Genomic DNA, 25,172 nt, shown 5'->3' with positions numbered 1-25,172 from the left:
CCTGGGGGGGGGAGGTTGGGGACGGAGGAGCCGCTGCTGTTGTCGGCCGGGAGTTTTTTTCTTCTACCCGCCCCGGCTTGTAGTTCGCGTGGCTCCAAAATTTTGGGGGGGGGGTCGACGGGTTTTGAGTGGGGCGGTTAGTTCTCGGATGGAGGGTGGGAGCGGACGGATGCGTTTCATGTTGGACGGTTAAAGGGTGCAGAAAAAAAAGATTTTTAAATGCGGGAGGTGATAGAAAGAGGGAAGGAGAGCATTCCGACACAAAGACTTAAAAGATGTGGTTTGCTGTCGGAGCTATTACTTATCCACAGTTCTCATACAACTTAAAACAGTTCTGTGGCTTGTCTTCTAACTAAATAGAGACTTTGGTAACAGCCCACATGGCCAAGATTTTCTATCCTGTTCCATGTACCAAACTATTTCTTGGCTGAAGAGCTCCCAGACACCGGGGACCTGGTGACACTAAAATAATTCTGTGCTCAGTAATTGATTTGTAAGAACTGCGTAGCTTTCAGCCACTTCATTCGTTTCCCATCGTGATCACAGGTTACAATTATTGGTTGTTGCTCCACAGGCATTTTAATTGGCATGTAAACTTATTTTCAATTACATCTGAAATACTCACTTCATAAATTCACCAGAACAGTCCGAGTGTCCTTTGCACACTGACTCTAAAAAGCATCTTACCAGGTTTGCTAACAGCAGCCGTATCGCTGCATTCTCTCCAGAGCTCTTAATGAAATAGCAATCAAAGAAACAGTCGGGACTTCAACATGGCTTTCCATGTGGAGGGGCTGGTGGCCATAGTTGTATTCTACCTGGCTATCCTGGCAGTGGGGATATGGGCTGCTTGGAAAACCAAGAACAGCGGCAGTGAAGGAGATCGCAGCGAAGCTATTATAGTCGGTGGAAGAGACATTGGCTTGCTAGTTGGTGGATTTACAATGACCGGTATGTAAAAAATCACCTTTCTTTTTTTGCTAACCAGCGTATAACTTGTCAGTTTTCCATCTGAATGAAGAGGTGTAATCTGCATGTTGAATAATGCAAAATGGAGAAAAAATATATGCTTTATTTCCAATTGCTGCTAACATTGTATAGTGAACAGCCAAATGTAAAATCTGTATAAAAACAACAAATATTTTAAAATCATACAGGAAGAACATACATTTCTTATTCATTGCTTTCATATTCATCTGCAGATCAGATATGTTTGGGAGAGAAGTATAGAATTTATATAGATTAACCAGAAATCCAGTTTTAAAATAACTGCTATTGTTGTTAAAGCCATCCAAATTGGTGAGTTATTTTTGTTTAATCTGAGTAAAACAAAGTTTATATGCAAAAAGATGGGGGGGTGCAGCAGCAAGTTTCTAAAAGAAAACTGGCATAAATCCAAACTTGTAATTCCACTGCTTTCAGCAAACTTATTCTGTGAATTCTTTTAGCTTCTTTTACAGCAGGTTGATAAAATAATACATCACTATCAATAGTAGTATCAGTAGGAAAAGCCTGGGTGAAGGACGAGTTCTTCACTAATTTGTAAGCAGTGCTGTGTAACTCCCAGAGCCAGTCAAAGCAGGTGTCTTACCTGGGTAAACAAGATATTCACAATATTGTCCAAAATCTCAAGTCTTACAGCTAACATATGGGATAGGAACAAAAATGCATTATAAGAAGAGTGAATTGGCCCACTGTTTTTATTTAAGCAATTTAATTTTTTAACATGCTTTTTTTTTTTTTTGTATTCTAAATCCTATTCAGGCAAAGCCCCTTCAATTACTAAGTTGGATTTATCAGGTTATATTTATGTTTTGCTGGTTTGCCCTGTTCTGTTCTCACTGTTATCTAATAAGGATGAGACACATAAAAACTTGGGCCAAATTTCTGTGTTCTTGAATCAAGAAAAATTCCGATCCCCTTGCAAAGGCATTTTGCTCATTCAAAGACTGAATATTTGGATATTGAGTAAAGAATGTTTGTAAAAGTCAATAAAGTTTGAATCCAGGCAGACGTTCTACTTTTAGCACTTTGTTATAATTTACTCTATCACATATCCATTGGCTACTGAAGCATCAGATATGACAAGATTCTGCTTATAACAAAAGCTGGTTTGGTTGCTTTCTGCTGAATGAAATGTTTTCAAGGGTACTGAAACTGGAATATTTTGCAGAGATATTGCTTGCCACAAAACCATAATCATTACATCAGGGGAGTGGAGACAAAACAAGACATTCCCCACGTGAGTGGTTATGACTAACAGCTTTGCCTGTGGAAGAAGACACAAATTCTGGTCTCCTTAATCCCATTTTACAGGAATATTTTTCATAACAGCTGAAGCAGAGATGAGACTTGAACTGGGGCTTCCTATATTGCGGGCAGTATCTATAACCACCACAATTCCCACCCACGTACGCTCGTCCCGTTTCATGCAGGCTCTAGAGATGGCATAGTATATCATCTCTGCGGTACAACATCAAACTGATCCTAAAGCCTTTGTGCAGCTAAAACACTCATGAATTTTATACCATCGGGGTTCACATACTTTCTCACCTCTGCCTTCTGTAAATATGGCAGTTAAAGCTGGAGATGGCGAGCAAATTACACTTTTAGTTCTGGGGAACCATGCCTGGCTCAAGAAGTTAGGTGTGGGCACAAGTCTACTGAGTCAGGGGTTAGTCTGAGTTTTGTCTCAGTGAGGGTGATTGGGATACTTCGCTTGTAAAGCCATAACAAAATGATTGTGAAGGCAAGCTGATCAAAATCCACACTAATTTTTACTAAATGGTCACATTATTCAAGGGCATATTTGCTGCTTTAAAAATGATAGATGCAGATTTTGCACCTCATAGCTATGCCTCCAGGGATATACGGCTATTCCAACACAGGCTTTATATTTTACAGATTTAATTGACTAAATATGAATTAAAAAGCAAAGCCTGCCCCATAAAAGGAAAATAAGAAATTTTTAAAGATCTCCAGAAAGGATATTGTTAGTATGGACACGGAGTACTTTGGGTTATGAGATAAGACCTAATTCTGTCTTTCTTGCCCGAGACAAATACTACCACATTCCACAGCTATTGGCTATAAAAATGGTAGCAGTTTGGGGGCTACTTGGTGGGGAGGATGACAGAACTCAGCCTATAAATTTAAAATCAAATTCAGGGCACAAGCATCGTGACTTCACAGGGACGGACTCAAGATTCCTATGTAATTATAGCTGATTTTCTTAATGGCATTTAAAAGCCTTAAAACCAGAGCACTCCCTACGAATAACGGCTGTGGACATGCTTGGATGTATATGATGATCCTGAAGAAGCAGCTGTATCAACTAACTGCTGAAACGCCGAAGGCTGAGGGTGTCTGCAATTATCAAAATAGGAAGAGTGGGAAGCTTCAGTTGGGGATGGATCACAGCAGCTCATATTAAAATGAGCTAACATAGTACCACAGTAGACATGCCTTTAATCTAAGTATCATTTTTACTTAATTATAGTTAAAATGTTGCATTAAATATTAGCATTCCTTAATTTGTGTGCGTGAAATTCTTAGGAAGTGGTATCTGCAACAAACTTGAGTCTATTCTGATTTTGGTGACTGAGCTTAAACCCCAAAGGAAATATTTGAGATGACATAATAAACTGCTTACAAATACGACCAAAAAGGTAATCATTATTGATGTAATTTCTTCATTTTAGTTGGATGGAGCTACGTATCCTTCCACAAGAAAAAAAAAAGAAATATTACAAAATTCTATTTTTCTGTAATCCTTAGGTCAGGATTTTCATTTTACAGAACTTGATGGGTTGATTCAATAATTTGAGTGGTCAGACAAGGGATCATTCACAAAGAAGTGCCAAAAAATCTGATTTTCTAATATATATCAATATATATGAAGAACTCTGAGATTAATTTCTGTGTTCCTCATATGAACTAGGAGCAGAATTGCACTCCATTTCCTTAGTATTTGTCTGATCATTTTTTAGGGTGCATGTTTTAAATGGATGTTGGTATTTGCTGCATTTTTTGGCCCTTCAGATGGCAGGCAAAGAGAGGATTAAAATAGATTACCATGAGTGTTTCCATAGATTATTAAATTTTACATTCCTTTTGTCTGATTTAGAAAAAAAAAAAAGAATTTCACCAAGAAAGGTATTAAACTAACTTTAAATTGTGGCTTAGCAAACTGAGGATCAGAAAATTAATATCTAAGATTGAAATCCCATCCTATCATATCCCATTATTTCTTTTCTAATGTATTTACTGATGTCAATGTACTTGCTGACTACCCACTCACCCCCTCAGAAAAAGCCATATAGCACCTTCCTAGAGCTCTGGGGTCCTTGGCAGGTGTTCCAGAACAGTCACGTGAACAGAAAAATTGATCAGCAGCTGTTTTTCAAACCCTAATCCAGAAATCAAGGAAGAAAATTGAAAATAAGTGCTAAATCCACCATGCCACCTTACCCAGCGATACCTGCCCGGGGGACATTGTTCCTGTCCCCAGCCAGGGGAGGGCAATGGCCCCTGCAACATCACACAGAAGGGAACTGACCCGTCTCCCTCCAGAAGAAAATCAGGGAGGTAGGCATAGCGTCCAAGTGCCCCTTGGAGAACACCCACCACCTCAGTAGCAACACCAGGCAAATCGATTCCAGATGTTTACGCCTCCTTGCACCACAGCTGCAGCAATGCTGGACATCTGTCCTTGACTATGGGATGTTATTCCCTGTCTGGAAGTGGGTATCATTCATGCAGGATTGGTGCTCATGCTGTTTCCAGGGAAGGAGACAAATACAATTTCCTTTCTAAATATTTACTTTTGTTATTTTATACAGGTGCTTACAACCTATTCCGTAAATCTGTGCTGCCTGAGGCACAATAGGCAACACACATCCCAGGTAGTCATGGACTCAATGGTCAACGGCTCAACATCTGGGTGGAGGTCAATGACGAGCAGTGTCCCTCAGGGGTCCGTATTAGGACCAGTATTATTTAACATCTTTGCTGGGGACATGGACAGTGGGATTGAGCGCACCCTCAGCAAGTTTGCAGATGTCACCAAGCTGAGTGGTGTGGTTGATACTCTAGAGGGAAGGGATGCCATCCAGAGGGACCTTGACAGGCTAGAGAGGTTGGCCTGTGTGAACTTCATGAAGTTCAACATAGACTAGTGTAGGGTTCTGAACACGGGTCGGGGCAATCCCAAACATGGATACCGTCTGGGCGATGAGGGGATTGAGACCAGCCCTGTGGAGAAGGACTTGGGGTTATTGGTAGATGAAAAACTGAACATGACCCAGCAATGTGTGTTTTCAGCCCAGAAAGCCAACTGTATCCTGGGCTGCATCAAAAGAAGCGTGACCAGCAGGTCGAGGGAGGGGATTCTACCCCTCTGCTCCGCTCTGGTGAGACCCCACCTGCAGTACTAAGTCCAGCTCTAGGGACCCCAGGATAAGAAAGACATGGTCCAGAGGAGGGCCACGAAGATGATTAGTGAGCTGGAGCAACTCCCATGTGAGGACAGGCTGAGCGAGTTGGGGTTGTTCCGCCTGGAGAAGAGAAGGCTCCAGGGAGACCTTAGAGCAGCCTGCCAGTACCCAAAGGGGGCCTGCAAGAAAGCTGGAGAGGGACTTTTTGCAAGGGCATGTAGTGATAGGACAAGGAGTAATGGCTTTAAACTGCAAGAGGGTAGATTTAGATTAGATGTAAGAAAGAAGTTCTTTACTGTGAGGGTGGTGAGACACTGGAACAGGTTGCCCAGAGAAGCTGTGGATGCCCCATCCTGGCAGTGTTCAAGGCCAGGTTGGATGGGGCTTGGAGCAACCTGGTCTGGTGGAAGGTGTCCCTGCCCATGGCAGGGGGGTTGGAACTAGATGGTCTTTAATGTCCCTTCCAACCCAAACCATTCTATGATTCCATGATTCTATGATTCTAGGATGCTGGTAACCAAAGTATCATGTTCCCACCTACCTCAATTTACACCGTGAAGAGGCACAAAATCCCAAATGTCTGACAACTTTTTATGTAGACTCTGTATCTCTGCTCTTCCCATCAAGGATCAGTGTTCACTCATCTTCTCCATGTGGTCGCACAAGGGCATCACTCACCTTTTGTCTTGTCTCTGAAATGCACATTAGATCTCGATACCCAAAAGTCTAGCAATAACAGGGTTCCTTGGGTCATTTCTTTTGTTGCAGACATTCTCTGCATGCACATCCCTCATACAAGTCTATTATACTATTTCCAGCAATAGAACGTCCATTCCTGTGCCTCAAAATGCTGAAAGAGGGACAATTGTAATGCTCTGATTGCTGGAGATCTTTGATTCTAAAGCCATGGTGTAATTTTATATCAAGTTAAAAAAATACCCTCTGGTAGTATTTGAGAGATATCACGGTTAAGCGGAAAAGAGTGGTTATTTAGATTTTCATGAAATTTCTTTAGGAATCTTAATTAAATTTTCTTCATTTGTGTTTACCTCCAATTGTTTGTCTTAAACATAAAATCAGGTTTGCTTGTATGATGGTAGATGCTAGGAAAATGCTGAAGAATCATCAAGGAAAACAAAATTCTTACAATTGTGAATTTTTACACAGAAAGCCTGAACTGCTTTTGTATGAGAAGGCAAAGGCTTCTGAGGTAAATCAAAATAGCATGCAAAAATCTAGTACTTTCAATGATCTGCCTGCCCTTGTTCAAACTACAGGCCCAGATTCATAAAACTTATTAGAAAAAATCAAGATCTTCTTGCATGGAATCTGCAAACAGGAAGACATAAACTTTATTACATAATTTGTTATGAATTATTTTTACAGATGTAATCACAATACGTTTCCGTGTTGGAGACTTCTTTCATACATACTGTGGGTCCCAAATTATCAAATGTAGAAACTTCTCTTCAAGGCAGAGAATTAATTCAGTAAGGGTCTGAATTAGAGAGATAAAATCAGAAATATTACAGATAGTACAATTCACTGTGGTAATATGTCTTCAGCAAGTGCAAAAATACATGAGTCAAAATTTCTAACTTAAATAGCAACACAGAACCACCACAGCCCTATATGGCAATATAGCATTTAGGGAAGTCAGAGTTTACTAAATGTGCTTCGTGTAGCCACAATTTAAAATTTAGCAAGGTTTTAAGTGCAATTTTTTTCATGAAGGTAATGTAAATGATGGTTTCATTAAACTCTTGTCAAATTTAAATGCTCTGAGTTTTCCCAACTGGGATGACTTTATCAATGTATGTTTACTGTTCTTCTTCAGATCTCCCCTTACATCTCTCCTTCATTTGGAGTAACTTAAAGAAAATGGTAATGGTTAATGAGTTGATGTGCTTCATTCATTGTAAACAAATAGCGAGGGACTTAGCCCTCACATCTTTGCTGACTGTACAGATGCTTAGACGCCTTGATGATTGTCTCAGTACACCTGACTTCTTTTTTCATATGCTTAGGTTGTAAGTTTTTTGAATTAGGACTATCTTTTATGGAAAGATGCCATGTCTGCCACTTGTACAGTACATAAAATAAAAAATAGCAATATTATGAGTGATGACAACTTCATTCTACAAGGTGGGATGTTTTTTTCTTTTATTGTGCACATTAAAGACTTTTTCACCTCTTCTTTTTCAGCCACATGGGTTGGAGGAGGTTACATCAATGGGACAGCAGAAGCTGTGTATGTCCCAGGCTACGGTCTAGCTTGGGCTCAGGCACCTATTGGATATTCCCTTAGTCTGGTCTTAGGTAAGCAAAGAACTAAACCTAATAGTCTCTTATTTTAAACAGTTCTGATGACAAGTCCATCATTTGAAATGAAACAACTAGAGTCTGATAAAAAGATACTGAGGTAAACTGGATCCCTTCTGCTGATTGTTTTGGCTATTAAAAAGAAAAACAGAAAATCACAATAAACAGTTTGAATATCTTAAGTCTCCTGAATGCCTTGGCAAGACGTATTTGATTATTACAACCACAGTGATCTATGGCGTTCACAATAAGAAAGGTTTTCTTGTGGGATTTTTTTTAATTATATATACTAAGCTTTATATATTCAGGGGTTTTTAAGTGCCTATATGATCTAGAACATGATACTATCAGGGCATCTAAGAATCTTGGAATTCAAGAGTAGCAAATATGCTTTCAGGTTAGGGAAGTGCTTATACCTTAAAGATCTTCACCAAGAGTCTAAGTAACTTGTTGAATTTTGTGTAGGAAGTCTGCAGCAGAACCAGTCTATTCCCTTAAAATTGTACCAAGCATCCTCTTAAATGCAGTACAAAACTCCAAATCACCTGTCAAAATGCAAATACACAATCCTGTTATACACAGGGTCAGAGTGTAAAATACAGGCAGCATTATAAATTTAATGCTGTGGCCTCTAATTCCTGAAATGTAGTCTCAGAAATCACAGCAATAAAAAATTTCTCACCGTGTCTCAACCACATGGAGCAGCTTGCAATGAAAGTATTGCCTTGTGAGCCATGAGGAATACTCCACAAAGTTGTGAGCTACATCCTCTCAGTTTGTGAACGGATCATGTCCCTAAGGCAACTACCGATGCAACTGTTTAAAAAGAATGTTGTTACAAAAAAGATCCCATGTTTTTCATCTTTCGTTAATATGACCACTGTATTAGCTTTTCTAATAGTACTTGACCTCTCAGTCTATTGTGAGTCTTTTCTCATGGTCCTCCTTCCCAGTCTGTCCCTTCGTTTCCTTTGGTTGCTTATCCAGGTCTTTTTGCCCCTTTTATTTCTTCCTCTACAACTCGATTTCCATCCTGGCTATTTTTTCCCCTGGGAAATGCTTTCCTATGGCCTGTCCTGGCTGTCGTCTCTTCGCAAGCAGAAACCTTCCCCGTCATAGAGTTCCTCTCTGGCACGTGTGGGCCAGCTCCAGTTCCAGTCGTAGTTCCCACCCCTGAGAGCAGCTCTGTTTCCTGTAAGGAAAAGAATACCCGTAGATGTCTACCTGGAGATCAGTTGATGTCATTATGAGGTCATGAGGGTCACGATCCATTGATGTCATTAAGAGGTCATTAGGATTGTAGTCACAAGCATCTTCCTGACTCTCAGCCTCTGTAGAATTGACACAAATTAATAACAGCCTAGAAGGGGTTGAGTTAGCCTCTCCCCTCATTTCCAGCTGTTTTTAGATATCCAGCTTTTTTTTCCTGGAAATTATCATGGCCATTGCAGAGAAAAGAAGTCTGTATCACGTAACCATAGATCTCTCCGCAGAGCACAGAGAAGAAAGCATTTCTGTAGGCATGATCTGTACATGCAGGTTTGAGGGGGAGAGTTGTTCACCCTTTTTTAAAAACAAATAAATCAAAATTATAAATACAAGGCTAGAAGAAATATTACTGCTTCAGACTGGAAGGATTTAAGATTGCTGCTATAATCTCCCTGTTAGTTCAATGTTGTGCTGCATACCACTCTTCCTAATTTTCAAGCAATTTAGTTTTAAAGGTTAGAATATCTCCTATTTCCTTTGACACTTGCTTGAACATCCTAATAGATTGGAATACCAGTGACTCTTTTTTTCTTCTTTTAGTTGTCTTTTGTGATGATGACATAAGAAGTAGAATAGGAACAGGATCCATGACCAATCCAAGAATAGTAAAAAAATGCTGAAGGGTTTCTGCATCCAAACAACCTGCCTAAAGACAGCATTAACATAAGCAATATAAATAATTTGTGATTGGTAAGCTGGCACCTTCTGTTCAGGGAACTTAATGAAATGAAGAAATATGGGTGATACAAGGCAATACATAGAAAGGTGGAAAATATTCTGTGCAATACAACCAAAACATTACACATCTTGTGATGAAGAACCTAACTAAGGGTCGCCAAATACTGTACAGTCTATTTTATTGGTAACTGGTTTTCCAGGTTTTTTATTGCACCTTATACATTGCATTCAGCAGTTTTACTGTGGTAGAAGCCTACTTAGTTACAGTCATGTGCAGATCTCAACTACACAGGTTTCTATACTAGGGCTTTTTCAGCTTTCCTGAGATATGTCCTTTTTTTCCCCAGCCAGAAAGAATTTGAGGACTGTACATTAGAACGGTGAGGCCTTTGCACATTTATGTACATATTCAGCCCATATGCCAGCCAGGCAGAGCGGAATTGTGATACATCAAAATTCCTGAACGTGCATAAGTGAAATAAGTGTATGACAAACGTTCGGGGAGCCTGACACCTGCAGAGCCCAGAAGGCATCTGACCTACCCTGCAGGTGTAGTAAGGTTGATTTAAGCATACATAATAAATCTGAATTGTCCTGAAAGAATCAGATCTGCTGTGTATGCACTAAACCATGTGTGAACTCGTATTTCTGATCCAGGAATCCCAGACAGTTTTATTTTTAGAGTAGGATCATGTGAAAATTCATGCTGGCTTCTGCTCTAAGATTGAACAGGATTAGGTAGAAAAGCCATTCCCTTAGGCTGATCCAAAATTAGACAAAACTCTGACATCATCTATAATGGCAGATTAAGTAAACTGAACCAGACAAAATAAGACAAACTTATTTTTCATTATCAGCCATAGATGTTAATGGTGTGGATGTGTTTCTGTAACTCTGTAGACAGCTGTAAGGTAAGAGTTCATAGAGGATATATAACTGTACTTACTTCTTTAAAAAAAACCAACAAACAAACAGCAATACTGATATTTTTGTACCCTTAACTAACAATCAATGTTTACCCCTTAATAGCAATGCATTTCTCCACTGCAGCTGGTGTCTTATGCTACTTCTCTTTGTAGGTGGCCTTTTTTTTGCAAAACCCATGCGATCCAAAGGCTATGTGACAATGCTAGACCCTTTTCAGCAGCTTTATGGAAAAAGGATGGGAGGACTGCTGTTTATTCCAGCTTTAATGGGAGAAATGTTTTGGGCTGCTGCCATCTTCTCTGCCTTAGGTAAGGAATAAGCAGTATAAATATTAATTTATCACAGGTGGAAAGGATTAAGAAAACCAGAAATGCATTAAAATTCTGGCTTAAAATGCTAACTATCCTAGCCAAATAATTCAGAGTGTGACGGTTCTCAGACCCGTGATAACTAGCAATTAAACCTGGTAATGGTACCCCATTAATTATTTTGGTGATGGAAAGACACACAAGGTATCTATTCATAGAATCATCGAATCATCACATGGTTTGGGTTGGAAGGGACCTTAAAGACCATCTAGTTCCAACCCCCCTGCCACGGGCAGGGACACCTCCCACCAGACCAGGTTGCTCCAAGCCCCATCCAACCTGGCCTTGAACACTGCCAGGGATGGGGCATCCACAACCTCTCTGGGCAACCTGTTCCAGTGCCTCAAGTACCTTCAAGTTTTCCCTTTTCAAAGGGCAAAAAAAAGATTTAACAACAAATTTCCTTTAATTGTGAAGGTGACATGAGTGATTGCAAGTGTCCCTTTTATGTCAAGGCTTTTCTTTTACACCACTGAGATCACAGAAGGCAGTCAAAATTTCCCTTAAAGATATGAAACATAATTCCCAATGCATCTAAACAAAACAATCCTTTGCATATAGGAGACCTGCCTATGCAGAACTTTCCATAGCACAAATAATAGAAATAAAACAGATGCTGATCAATAAATTGAAGTATTATTCAATTGTAAATGGCTTTCTACTTGACAAAATTAAGAAAATACTTAGGATTCAAGAAAGGATACAGAGAATTAGTGGAACTATGACTCAATAGAAAATCACCCAACTACTCATTCAGTCCTGAAAAAAAATCAGTTTCCAGGGTTTTTAATTATATTTCAGGCCTGAATTTAGCAATCCTTTCAAGAACTGAGAAAGCCCTTGAGCTGAAGCACCAGTAGTTGACTTTTACCAGCTAATCATATTCATAGTGCACATGCATGTGGTAATGCTTTCTAGCCCAAGCTATTTTAAACAGAAAATAAACTTTGAAGGTACTCTCCAACTGTGCTCTGATGAACTGCAAAGCAATGGGGGGCTTGTTTACCACAATTTCATCACAAAACCCTAAAGGACTAAGCACAAAATACATGCTGAGGTAATAGAACTTGAAGAACTTGAAGAACACTCTGAGTATTTGGAATATACTTTCTTTTTGATTGAGGAAAAGCTAATCTGTGATATTTCAAAGCAAATGGTGTGAATGCCTTTCTAGTAGGTTTATATTAACAACTGACAGTTAAAGACTGTCAATGATTACAAAGGTCATTGAAGGTTTTTATTTTAACTATTCTGTGAATATTCTGGTTATATTACACCTCCTAAATTGCACACCTATCCTCACTGATGAATATTTAATCCCAGTACTCTTCACTATTTGACCTTCCTCATGATTCCTTGCTTGGCAGCGTTGTAGAAGGGAAAGACAGGGCTTCCAGCTTGTGAAAGAGGTCTGTGCTTGTAATCCTTAAGCACATGGACTTTGAGGGCTCACTGTACAGCAAAAAAATACCTGGCAGCTCCCAGCAGCTCTTATATATCATACATCATGTTCTGTTCCATTGCCAGAACTCTTTCATCTATGTGGTCAAGAATCCATCTACAATACCTGCAAGGACTAGAAGTTATTGCAAGATGTTTCATTTAAATCATCCTAATTAGAAGGAGAGGAATTCTTTAAACATGGTTTTAAAACACTGCAATCACTTGAAATAGCTAATACATCTAAGGGAAATGTATAACCATCCTGATCGCTGCTGGAAGGGCAGCGCAGGAGGGCACAAGCAGTTCAGGAGGTTTCTTGAATGCACTAACAAATTCCTGACATAAATGATCAGGGAGCTGATGAAGGGAGGTGCTCTGATGAACCTGTTATTCACAAACAAGGAAGAACTAGTTAGGGATGTGAAGGTCGGAGGCAGACTTGGCTGCAGCATTTATGAAATGGTGGAGTTCAGGGTCCTGAGAGGAGGGAACAAGGCAAAAATCAGGACTGCAACAGTTGACTTCAGGAGAGTAGAGCTTGGCCTCTCCGGGAATCTGCTTGGGGGAATCCCATGGCAGACAACCCTGGAGAGGAGTCCAGGAGAGCTGGTTGATATTGAGGGATCACCTCCTCCAAGCTCAAGAACAGTCCATCCTGACAACCAGGAAAACAGACAAAGCTGACAGGAGACCTGCATGGATGAAAAAGGAGCTCCTGACTAGACTTAGACAAAAAAAGGAAGAATTCAAGAGGTGGAAGCAGGGATGGATGACCTGGAAGGAATACAAACACTGTCCAAGCATGCAGAGATGGGTTTAGAAAAGCCAAAGTCCACCTGGGTTTGAATCTGGCCATGAAGGGCAGCAAGAAAGGCTTCTATGAGTACATAAACTAGGGAAAATGTTGTCTGCTGTTGAATGGGCCGGGGGACCCGGTGGCAAAGGATGTGGAAAAGGCTGAGGTACCCAGTGCCTTCTTTGCTTCATTCTTTGCTGGTAAGACCAGCCTTCAGGAATCCCAGGACCCTGAGAATCCTAGGAAAGTGCAGGGCAAGGAAGGCTTGCTGGAGGAGGATCAGGTTAGGAAACATTTAAATAGACTGGACAGACACAGGCTCATGGGACCTCATGGGATGCATCCCGCGAGTGCTGTGAGAGCTGGCTGATAGCATTGCAAGGACACTGTCAGTAATCTTCTGAAGACTGTGGTGATCAGGGATGTTCCTGAAGACTGGAAGAAAACAGATGTCACTCCCATCTTCAAGGAGGGCAAGAAGGAGGATACCAGGAACTCAAGGTTGGTCAGCCTCACCTTGATCCCTGGGAAGGTGATGGAGCAAATATTCCTGGAAGCTACTTCCAAACAAAAATGAAGGTCAAGAAGGGGATTGGGAGGCGTCAGCATAGAATTATGGAGAGGAAATAATTCCTGACCTACCTGACATCTTCCATCAGGAGCTGACTGGCTTGGTTCACAAAGGGAAAACAGGGGATATTGTGGATTTCAAAAAGGGCTTTTTACACCATCTCCCATAATATTATCATAGACAAATAAATGAATTAAAGACTAGATAAGTGGACAGTGAGGAGGACTGAAAACTGGCTGAACTTCTGGGTTCAGAGGGCTGTGACCAGCAGCATGGACACCAGCGGGTGGCCAGTCATCAGTTGTGCACCCCAGAGGTCAGTACTGAGTCCTGTATTGTATAATGTCTTCATTAATAACCTGGCTGATGGGACCGAGTACATCTTCAGCTAGTCTGCAGAAAATAAAAACGGTGAGGAGTTGCTGAAAGACCAGACGGTTGTACTGCCATTCAGAAGGATCTCAACAAGCTACAGAAATGGGCCAAGAGGAACCTTGTGGAGTTCAGCAAAGGGAAATTCTAACTCCTGCACCTGGGGACATGCAACCTGATGTCCCAGTAAATGCTGGGGGCTGACCAGCTGGAAAGTGGGTTTTCAGAAAAGGACCCGGCAGTCTTAGAAGGCAAGGATGTTGACCATGACCTAGCAATGTGCCCTTGTGGCAAAGCAAGCCAATATTATCCTGGGCTGCATTAGAAGGACCATTGCCAGCGGGTTGAGGGAGGGGATCCTTCCGCTCTACTCAGCACTAGTGAGGCCACATCTGGAGGGCTGGATCCAGTGCTCCCCAATACAAGAGACAGGGACATACTGGAGAGAGTCTAATGAAGAGCCACAAAGATTATTAAGGGACTGGGGTATCTGGCATATAAGCAGAGGCTGAGAGAGCTGGGACTGTTTAGCCTAGAGAATAGAAGGCTCAGGGGGATCTTATCTATCTGCATAAATACCTGATTTGGCAGTGAGGGAAACAGAATAAAGAAGATGGAGCCAGGCTGTGCTGCCCAGTGACAGGACAAGAGGCATGGACACAGACAGAACTACAGGAAATTCCATTTCAACTTAAGAAAAAACTTTTTTTTACAGTGGGAAAGGTCAAACACTGACACAGGTTGCCCAGAGAAGTTGCGGAGTCTCCATCCTTGCGGATAGTCAAGACACGACTGAACATGATCCTGAGCAACCTGCTCCAGCTGACACTGCTTGAGTGGGGACTTGGACTAGACAATCTCTAGAGGTGCCTTTCAGTGTCAGCAGCTCTTTGATTCTATGAGCTGTTTTGTGGAGACTGACTCATCAGCTCAACATTGTGGTTTGCTTTCTACAAATGAAATGATGGTGCTTGGAAAAGTTCTTGGTTTCTAGATCGACAATGGAGGATGGACTCTCCAGTTTGCAAAGAAACCCACCTTCATCCCACGTAAACAATTCAAGGGCACTTTAGGAGGGTCAGTGGACAATTGTGCCTATAGCTGATGCCTCCTCTACTGTTCCTTCCTTGGTCAAAAGGGGCTAGCTCAGAGCATAGGTGGGAGAGATACAAAAGGGTGTGTGTGGTACGTTGCAGCAGACCTCCCCTAGGCCTGGTCCGTGCTGCAGTGACACGCTTGCTCCCATGCAGCTGCAACTCACCCAGGGAGACTTCAGCTGTCTGTGCGCGGCTGCTTTTCCCTAGGCAGAACAAGAGTTTGTAGTCCTTACAGAGCTCAAGCAATGTAAGGAAAGGCTGTTGGGACCCTTCCCTCCTCCATTTCCTAAGAACCTGCAAAATGACAGATGCTAAACTTAGACCAACAGGAGCCTTCCTTTTCCCACTCCCTTCAAAGGTGCAGAACGGGTCTACAAAAGATAGAGGGGAGAATATCTTCATGCTATTGCCAATGTCAGACCAGCACCTTAACAAAGGTGAGCCTTCTCATCGGACATGCTGTGACATAAACTAACACACAGCACTTTGTTTTTTCCCCACAGGTGCCACTATAAGTGTGATCATTGACATTAATGTCAATATTTCAGTTATTATTTCCGCCCTGATTGCAACTATGTACACGCTTGTGGGTGGGCTTTATTCTGTGGCCTACACCGACGTAGTTCAGCTCTTCTGCATCTTCCTGGGATTGGTAAGTTTGGCTTTTTTTCCCTTTTTTGAGGATGTTACCCTGAGCATTATGATGATTGCTGAGACCTATTGCCCAGCTTCAGTCTTGGAACTGTGTCTTCACTGAAAGCGTGGAGAAGGAATATCTCCACTCACAAAACCCTGACTTTAAAGACTCTGCGTTTACATCAACGAGCAGCCCGTGCTTTGACAATAATGCTGACCGAGAGGCCCGATTCTTTGGCTTTTTTCCAACCAGTCTGATAGCCCAAACACTCCTGCAATTTTCCTGCTGAGTGTACATCTAAGTCAGAATAGGACTGGAGCTGACTCCTTGCCTATCTGTCCATAGGACTGTGGCACAGGCACTGGAAGGAGGCATCAGACGTAGGAAGCAGTCGGTAAAGCAGTCCAGAAACGCTGGCATCGGACTTGCAGAGCTGATACTCTCCTGCTTCTCTTTCCTGTAGCTGTCACCTACTCACGCAGCTTAGTTAACCTTCTGCTTTAAATCACCTTCTTGGTTTTTCCCTCATTTCCCTCCGCCGTCCTTGGAGACCATAGTATAGGAAGTTTCACCAGATGACCTTGCTGTTTGACTATGGTGGTATGAATATCCCCTCATCAGCTACCAACGATATGCTAGAGGGTAGCCTTTGCTTTTATTTACTGCTGGTTTTAAGCCCTACTCTGAAAAACATCGATGCAACGGGGCTCAGATCACAGGGGTGCAATCAAAGAAGCTGCTGTCTTTGCCAGTGGCAGTAATAGATGGTCGCAGGTGTGCAGAGAACCGAGACGGGCTGAAATAAACGGGGTGGCTCAAGGTGAGGGAACTGAATGGCACCTTGGGGACCCAGAGTTGTTTCTCTGCTTTCACCAGAGTTCTTGTGCAGCTCTAGGGAAATTGCTTCAGCCAACCAACCCTGTGTGTGTCCTCACTCTGTGGCATCCCACTGTGAGGCCTATGGCCTTATTCGCAGAAGTGCTACGCATTCCCCGTTGTAACTGACTTCATGGGAATGGTGCTAAATACCCTGAAAAAGTAAATCCAAGTGTTCCAGCTGGCCAGCTCAAATCAGAAGTTATTCCAGACCTTCTTCTCTTGTACCTTCGTTCTTCACCTGCACAGTGGGGAAAATACTGTCTCCTTCCCTAACATGCATGTTAATATTTGTGAACCATTCTGTTTCTACAGATGGTGTGCATTACAGAAATTCCCAAAATTGTAGATAAATTACAATACAGAAATGCTTTTCCAGTGAGAACAACTCATGCACTGCTAAAAACCCTGATCCTGTGGGAATAACATGTGATCTTGTATTAAAGGCAGCATGAACCTCATGGGGAGGGGAAAGCAAATGAAGGTTGTATAGCAGTCTTCTAAATGATGGGATCTGTAGCTTTAATAGTGTTCTTTTAGTTCAGGTTGGGCTCTTTGCGTAATTTCCCATTTGAAATAAACAGCAATAATGTCACGTAGAAGAAACCATATTCATAACCTCAAGAGTCATTAGTGGGACTGGAAGCATCAGATAGCATCTAAACGGTCACATTCTAGGTGAGGCAGTTTTAGATGAGACGGGAGATTTTCACAGTAGATATCATAGCAGAAGATGTCACAGGGTCAGGTATCCCAGCTTCTCCTCCAGGCTCTGGAGCAGTTTGTATTCCCACTGGCCACAGCTTTACTGCTCATCCCTCTAATGTCTGTTCCTCTCCTGCTCCCTACCCAAGAGGAGATGCTTGTTGTAACTACTTCTGTTCCCTAGCCTGGCTCCTCATTTCATCCACAGAGCTTCTTCCTTAGGCTTTCATAACATTTACCCAGCCAGTACTTCCCCGGTTTTCTCTTTACAATCCCATGTAGTCTCTCTCCTTCCCTCCTCACTCTCCTGTACCCACATCTGCAACTCTCAGCTCTTTGTCTTTATCTTGCCCGGTGTTCCCTGATCCTGCACTGTATCCCCACTGTTTACAGACTCTCCATCTCAGCTGTATTATTAATTCCCCATTCTAAACTCTTTGCCACCATGCAGAAGTCCTTTTTTTCTGGTTTCCAACCCCATGAGGTCCAGGTCCTTCTAGCTACCTGCTACTTCTACCCCTAAGCTTCAAGTCCGAAGATAAAGTCCCAGTTTCTGCTTCACTTTCATGAACCTTGGTTTTATTTGCCCTGTATTCAAAAGAGGGAATTTTCTATTCCCGTTAGGAAGGGCTCAATGAAGAAACCGGGTCTATGTCTGTATTAAGCAAGTTAAACAGTGCCAAAGTGAAAACACAGGATCATCCATAATGCTTAATTGTTAACAGAGTCCTGGCACTGTTTTGGCCCACACCAACTAGTATTTTCCCAGATAGTTCCCATGAAGAGTTCAGGACTGTCCTGTTTGGCAGGGAAAGGAGTCTAGATGTATGGGTGTAAACCATGACATGTCACTGAACTGCAGGGCCAGAGAAAGTGTCTTGACTTGTTTTATTTACTAATGTAGAGGTAGTTCTTGAGACCACAGAGAGCTAGATTACTGTCAGGAACTGGTATGGATTACAAAAGCTCATAATGCATTTGCAATACAATACCTATGAAATCCTGGGCCGTGGCATGGAGGCTACAGATGGACCTTCAGAAATTTACCCTACTGAAAAATCTCAGCTGAGTATGGGCAAACTACAGCTCTTCAGAAGCTCATCACTTGGACATGTCTGACATTTGAGGTTCACAAACAAGGATAAAAAAATCCATTTGACATCCTTGTTCCCCATGAATTTCTCAACAAGAAGAGTATTAACATCCATTAATTTTGACAATATGTTTTTCCCTCAAAATATCTTGGAGACAGTTGAAACATTTTGGTGACCTTTCCCAGAAAAGCCCAAGCAGACAGTGAGAAGGGAATCTTTCTGCCCAAGTGCTTAAATTGGCAAAGTTTAACATGTAACTGAGAACAGAATACTATGGTACGTGATAAACAGCCTGAATAACAGGCAGTGCTGCAAAATATTCTTCACACATTATTGCAATAATTGTGCAACACAGTAGAAGAAGAGGTTTGATTTCTCCCCTCCTTGCTCTTGTTACCCCACATGGTTAAATGGGATCAGTTGGATTGTGGTAATCTGTGTGGGTTTGGATATCATTGGATCCTTAAGGATGTCATGCTTGTGAATTGTCTATTCCATATAACACAAAGCCTGGTTTTCATCTCAGTAGGAGCTGCTAAGGTTCTGTGCATAGAAAGTGGGTTACATCATTGCAAAATGAGTTGGCAAGTAAATGCACAAAAAGTCAGCTGGTGAAGGAGATTAACTTTCTGGCAGAAACTGTCTCTGGGAAGGGTTTCTGAACTGGTTTTTTGGCCTAGATCAAAAACAGAGACTGAAAATAGTCAAAAGCCCAGACTGAAGTCACCCTCAAGGCAGAAAAGTGCTGTAACACTGGGCTACTGGGTGTTCTGGAGCAAGAAAGATAAGAGTTCACTAATAGTACCCCTCTCTTGTCACAGTATAGTTTTGTGTTGAATTAAAAACAAATTCCCAAGCCTTCAGGTGTGTTTGTAATGTCTCATGCCTGTATACTGGCAAATGCTGATGCTATCGCACACAAGTTTATATGTAGATGTTTCTCTACAGTGTGGTCCAGGAAAGGGTGTAAAGAACATGTGTGTAGTTCAGGGAAAATAAAATGAAGATGTATAAATGTGTCTTTCTTGCTGATTCTGCAATTTACACTGATTAATTCTCTGCTTATACTCATACTCTGCAGGACAGAGGTACACTACCCATTACCTAGCTCTCTGGATTTTGGAGATGTTCCACCAACACATAACCTGACTTTTCTGCAAGTCAGCTGAGCAGTTTGGCATTTGATCTGCAGCATGCAAGAAAAAGAAAAACAGATCCATGTTAATATTAAAATTTCACAGATTTAAAACGCCTTCTTTAGACCTGAACAAAGTGTTTCTCTTTGGTTGCAGTGGATCAGCGTACCCTTTGCGATGTCCCATCCTGCAGTGACAGACATTGGGTTCACGGCTGTGCACCAGGTGCATCAAGCACCTTGGCTTGGATCTATCAACTCACTTGACATTTACACATGGCTGGACAATTTCCTTTTACTGGTAAGTGATGGTCTGTATGAAGGAATGAAACATTTAAGCACTCACACTGTGTTACTGTGACAGCTGAAAATAATAGAGTCTAGTTAAGAGTTTCCAGCAAACTGAAAACTTTTGCCCTCTTGACTCCTTCTCAGTATTTTTGCACATTTGAATGATTTCAGTGAAATATCAGTAGAATATTGTAGCAGAGCTGTCAAAGTCAGCATTGCCAGGAATGCAATTTAAATATCATCAGGCTGAAAGAGTTGACTTATGCTAAAATTAATTAAAAGTGTGCAGCTAATACTTAACTGATGTCATCGTTGGCAAAGGAATTTATATATTGCGGAAGGCAATAAATATGTTATACAAATGATTAAATATGCCTTAGGTATAGCTGATGTAGAAAAGCTTTGCAGAGATGGATGGATGAATTCATACAAGCACACATGCCAGAATGAACTGAGGGCTTTCGTTATTTAATACCTATGCATTACACATGGGATCGGTGGTTATTAAGTACTTTCCATTAGAAGATCTAGCAACACATGCTAACATTTTCCATTCTTAGTGTCCCTGAGCAACCCTAAACTGTTTTTATTATCATGTTGTACTTTGGGATTCCTTTCTCTGCTTTTTTAAAAACTCTCAACCAAAAATCTTCAGAGTTTTCTGATAATTGGGCTATTAAAATACATTGTGTTATCCAGCTTAAATTCTTTAGAGATTCTCAGAGAGCCAAAGTATGTCATTAGCTCAGGCAGCTGTATTCTGTCTGGTAAGCCTGAAGGTTTCATCTCTGCTGATGACCAAAGGAAAGCTCTGATGTTGCCAAATTGTGACACATTTTCTTTTCATCTTGTTTGTTTCATTATAGCTCAAGAAATTTACCCATGCTTGGAAAGCTTTGTTAAAGGGACATTATTAAGGCTGCAAAGGAAAACAGTCATAAATAGCAAGTCAAAATCAGAGTTGCCTGTAAAACATTCATTTGGTCCCTGTGTGTGCATGAAACATGTATGAAACACCTGTATACACACTATTTGGTCCAAATGCCTCCTGCCTCATTTAGTGTGTAGAACTGGACTGTGCACGTTTAGTGAGCAATTTGCTTTATTTTCTTTCCATGCTGTTTAGTCATAGGCACTTATTTACTTAGTGGAGACTATTCAAATCCTGCTTTCAGGACAGAATTGTTAGCGCTTGGGGTTTTTTAGCCTTTGGTAATACTCTTTGGTGTCATATTTTGCAGACATAATTTTAAGTCTAATCAGGATCTTTGCTGTTATATACCCAAAACAAGAGAAGCATTGCCACCATAAAAGAAAGCTTTCTTTTACTGCTTTGTCTTTAATTTCTATTGGTATCATGGTTGCTTAAGACAAGGGGAGAATAATTTTTCAGATTCTTGTGTTCAATGTATACAAAATGTGTTGCCTTGTTTAGATGGCCACACACATTCATAAAGGAAGATAAAATCTTGCTTTCAAATCCTATCAGAATCTAATCTAATTTTGGTTCGGGAGGGTACTGGAGGCCAAATTCTTCAAATATGAAATATGAAAATAGTATTTTATAACCTTTCATAAGGCTTTATCAAGTATTTATACAGCTTTCAATACTTGGGAATTACAGACACTATGTAAGTGCAAAGTGTTGTTGCTAATTGTACAAAGGAATGACTTGTCTAAAAGAATGGGATTTAAGTGGATTTACAAAGGTTTGACATTACTTGTGAGAATGCAAGGTACAGCTATTACTGACTGATATTCAATAAATAAATGAAAGAGCAGCAACACAGCATTCAGCATTCAAGTGATGCTTCAACGTGGTCTCTATAAGGTGATAGCAAAAAAATCCAGTTTGCCCCCAGTGATGGGATGCTGCCAATTGTGTTTGCAGACATTAGGAGGAATCCCATGGCAAGCATATTTCCAGCGAGTTCTATCCTCATCTTCTGCCACATATGCTCAAGTTCTGTCATTTCTGGCTGCTTTTGGCTGTCTTGTGATGGCTCTCCCTGCGGTACTCATTGGTGCAATTGGAGCATCTACAGGTAAATGATTAAAAATGAATAGTACAATAAATGTACAATGAGTAGTACAATAAATGTGTGAAAACCCTACAAAGCTTATGTTAGATATAATCTAGCCAGGTGACATCATTAATCAACTCATAACTTCTTCAACAGGAAAGTGCACTGAAAAATAATATTATAGAATATTTGTCCCGGGAGAAATTGCTTCTACCCCAGCGGCTGAGATTAACTCATTTTGTACATTCCTGGTATCTACAGACGTAATATTTCTATTTAATGTTTTAGTTAGATTCTGGTACTTTTATTTGGTCCTAATAGTAATAATGAGGAGCAGCTGAGGGAACTGGGGTTGTTTAGCCTGGAGAAGAGGAGGCTGAGGGGAGACCTTATCGCTCTCTGCAACTACTTGAAAGGAGGTTGTAGTGAGGTGGGGGTTGGTCTCTTCTCCCAATAACAAGTGATAGGACAAGAGGAAACACCCTCAGGTTGCACCAGGGGAGGTTTAGATTGGATATTAGGAAAAATTTCTTCACTGAAAGGGTTTTCAAGCACTGGAACGGGGAAGTGGTGGAGTCACCATCCCTGCAGGTATTTAAAAGATGTGTAGATGTGATGCTTAGGGACATGGTTTAGTGGTGGATTTGGCAGTGTTGGGTTAACGGTTGGACTTGATGATCTTAAGGGTCTTTTCCAACCTAAATGATTCTAAATGATTCTATGATTTATCAGGAATTTCTTATCTTGACCAAAACATCTTTGTCAAGGTCTTTGCCATAGTGAGAGTGATCCCCATCACAGTGATCATGTAGCTAAACTGTTAGAAATGTTCTGTTAGAAATATTTAACACATGGCTTTGAGTTCTGAGTCTGTAATCCAAGAGAACAGTTAAACACATCACAAACAAGCATGGATCCCAGACTTGTTTTATTGAGGAAAACAATATTTATGAGCAACGCAAAGTTTTAATATTAACCTTCCTACTGGATAACTACTAGCTGTGGTCAGACTGAGCTTAGAGATAAGGGAAAATGCTGAGCAGAATTAAATCTGCCTAACAGAAACCAGTAGGACGCTGCCTCTGTGAAATGCCGTCAGTCTGGCCCTGGTAACAGTTTGGCCATTGAATGTGAATGAAAATGTGGCAATATGAATAGCTTACTACACATGAAGTCAAGAGATGCTGTAGCTGATGACTACTAATGCTACTAATAACATATCGGTGTCCATATTACAGCCTGGAATGATACTGACTACGGTTTCCCTGACCCTATGGCTAATAAAGAAGCAGATATGATTTTACCGATCGTGCTCCAATACCTTTGCCCAGTCTATATCTCGTTCTTTGGCCTCGGTGCTGTATCTGCTGCTGTGATGTCATCGGCTGACTCTTCAATTTTATCAGCAAGTTCTATGTTTGCTCGGAACATTTACCAGCTTTCCTTTCGGCAAAATGTAAGGCTATATTTTCATTTTTACTTTTAGACAAAATTTTAGGTGAGACCTTAACTAGGTGATGCATGAACTGTAATTTCATAATGAAACACCTCTTTCAAATTCCTGCCTAGGACTAGAAAAAGTGTAGCATTTTGTTCCTAACAGTATATTGAATAAACTGAAAGTCATAAAAGTATTTATGGTTGTGACTGACGATAGAGGTGAAAAAGCTAGCTCAGGGGAGGAAGCTTTCAAGAGTTTTCAAGGCACTGCAGTTTATCCTAATTATTGCTGCAACCATAAGCTTTATTTAAATCCTTAACAAAATGAGACATCTTTCTGAATTATTGATTTAACAGGAAATCATTTGACAACAGAATGGGCTAGTGAATCGGAGTTTTTCTTAGGAAATGGAAAAGAAGAAATTCCGATGCTGACAGTTTTTTCTGGTTGAGCCATATTGTGCTTATATTTAAAAGTTATTTCTAACACTGCTGTTGTTTTTTTCTTTGATATGTTATCAAACTTCTCCTTATTCTCAAAGATTAATGACTTTGGGAATGGCAACCAAAGCTCTTGGGTCTTTTTCTCTGTGCTTGAGATGGAGACAGAGACAGATATTTGTTTGTAAATATTATTGAATGTGTCATGCAAAATTTCCTTTTACAATGCAGTATCTTATATCAACTATGTGCATAAATGTAGGCATACATATATCGCCGTGAACAATACACCTAACACTGCCCTTTTTTTGCAGGCTTCAGACAGGGAAATCGTGTGGGTCATGAGAATCACTGTTTTTCTGTTTGGAGCGTCAGCAACAGCAATGGCACTGCTAGCTTCGTCAGTGTATGGCCTGTGGTACCTCAGCTCTGACCTTGTTTATATCATCATATTCCCCCAGCTCCTGTGCGTGTTGTTTATTAAAGGAACCAACACCTACGGTGCCATTGCAGGATACTTGTTTGGCCTTGTTCTCAGAATAACTGGAGGAGAACCGTACCTCTACCTTCAGCCCTTGATCTACTACCCTGGCTGCTATCCAGATGAAAATAATATTTATATCCAGCGATTCCCATTTAAAACACTTGCTATGCTTACCTCCTTCTTTACTAACATTATAGTCTCCTACTTAGCCAAATACTTATTCGAGAGTGGGACTTTGCCACCAAAGCTGGACTTCCTTGATGCTGTTGTTGCCAGGTACAGTAGAGAACACATGGACAAAGCAACTCTTGTAAAAAGTGACAATATTGTATTAAACGAACTTGCACCTGTGAATCCACGACACAGTCTAACTTTGAGCTCCACTTTCACAAACAAGGAAGCCTTCAATTATGTTGATTCAAGTCCAGAGCTGTCCAACACTGAAGATAATTAAAAAAATCTGATAGCCACAGAAAAAACAATACAAAGCAGGATATTCTACAAAGAATAGTAACAGGCATTTTATCAGAAGAAAAGCAAGATTTGGGAATAAAATGCCGCTGCACAATTCTTTAAGTTGATTCTAGGAGCAGGAGCATCCCAAGGGAGAAACTCTTCTGTTATTATCTAACATGTTGGATTAGATCATAGAGTGTGTACCAAAAGATACACTCAGATCCCATTCTTTCCACCCAGAACTACATACTGTGTAATTAAAAAAATATTTACAATTGAAAATATATGTAGTAGAAAAAGTGCAACGGTTA

At 40.9% G+C, this 25,172-nt stretch overlaps 1 protein-coding gene across 1 annotated transcript; it reads left to right on the top strand.

Moving 5' to 3' along the window:
• Positions 1 to 773: 773 nt before the first annotated feature.
• Positions 774 to 24,859, top strand: SLC5A7 (solute carrier family 5 (sodium/choline cotransporter), member 7). The gene is made up of 8 exons (XM_010575689.1): positions 774 to 951; positions 7,641 to 7,754; positions 10,784 to 10,939; positions 15,782 to 15,930; positions 19,883 to 20,026; positions 21,908 to 22,061; positions 23,279 to 23,496; positions 24,236 to 24,859. Exons 1-8 carry the CDS (start codon positions 774 to 776, stop codon positions 24,857 to 24,859), a joined length of 1,737 nt encoding a protein of 578 aa, XP_010573991.1.
• Positions 24,860 to 25,172: the final 313 nt, after the last annotated feature.

The sequence above is a fragment of the Haliaeetus leucocephalus genome, unplaced genomic scaffold (genome assembly GCF_000737465.1).
Source record: "Haliaeetus leucocephalus isolate CR32 unplaced genomic scaffold, Haliaeetus_leucocephalus-4.0 Scaffold495, whole genome shotgun sequence".
NCBI lineage: Eukaryota > Metazoa > Chordata > Aves > Accipitriformes > Accipitridae > Haliaeetus > Haliaeetus leucocephalus.
The sequence above is the reverse complement of the archived record's forward strand: the minus strand, read 5'-3'. Positions and strand labels throughout refer to the sequence as shown.

Excerpts from the sequence above, each read along its gene's own strand:
- SLC5A7 (XM_010575689.1), top strand. The coding sequence starts at position 774 with ATGGCTTTCCATGTGGAGGGGCTGGTGGCCATAGTTGTATTCTACCTG. Across the intron at positions 15,931-19,882 it reads TCTGCATCTTCCTGGGATTG|TGGATCAGCGTACCCTTTGC; the intron begins GTAAGTTTGGCT and ends CTTTGGTTGCAG. Across the intron at positions 22,062-23,278 it reads TGCAATTGGAGCATCTACAG|CCTGGAATGATACTGACTAC; the intron begins GTAAATGATTAA and ends TCCATATTACAG.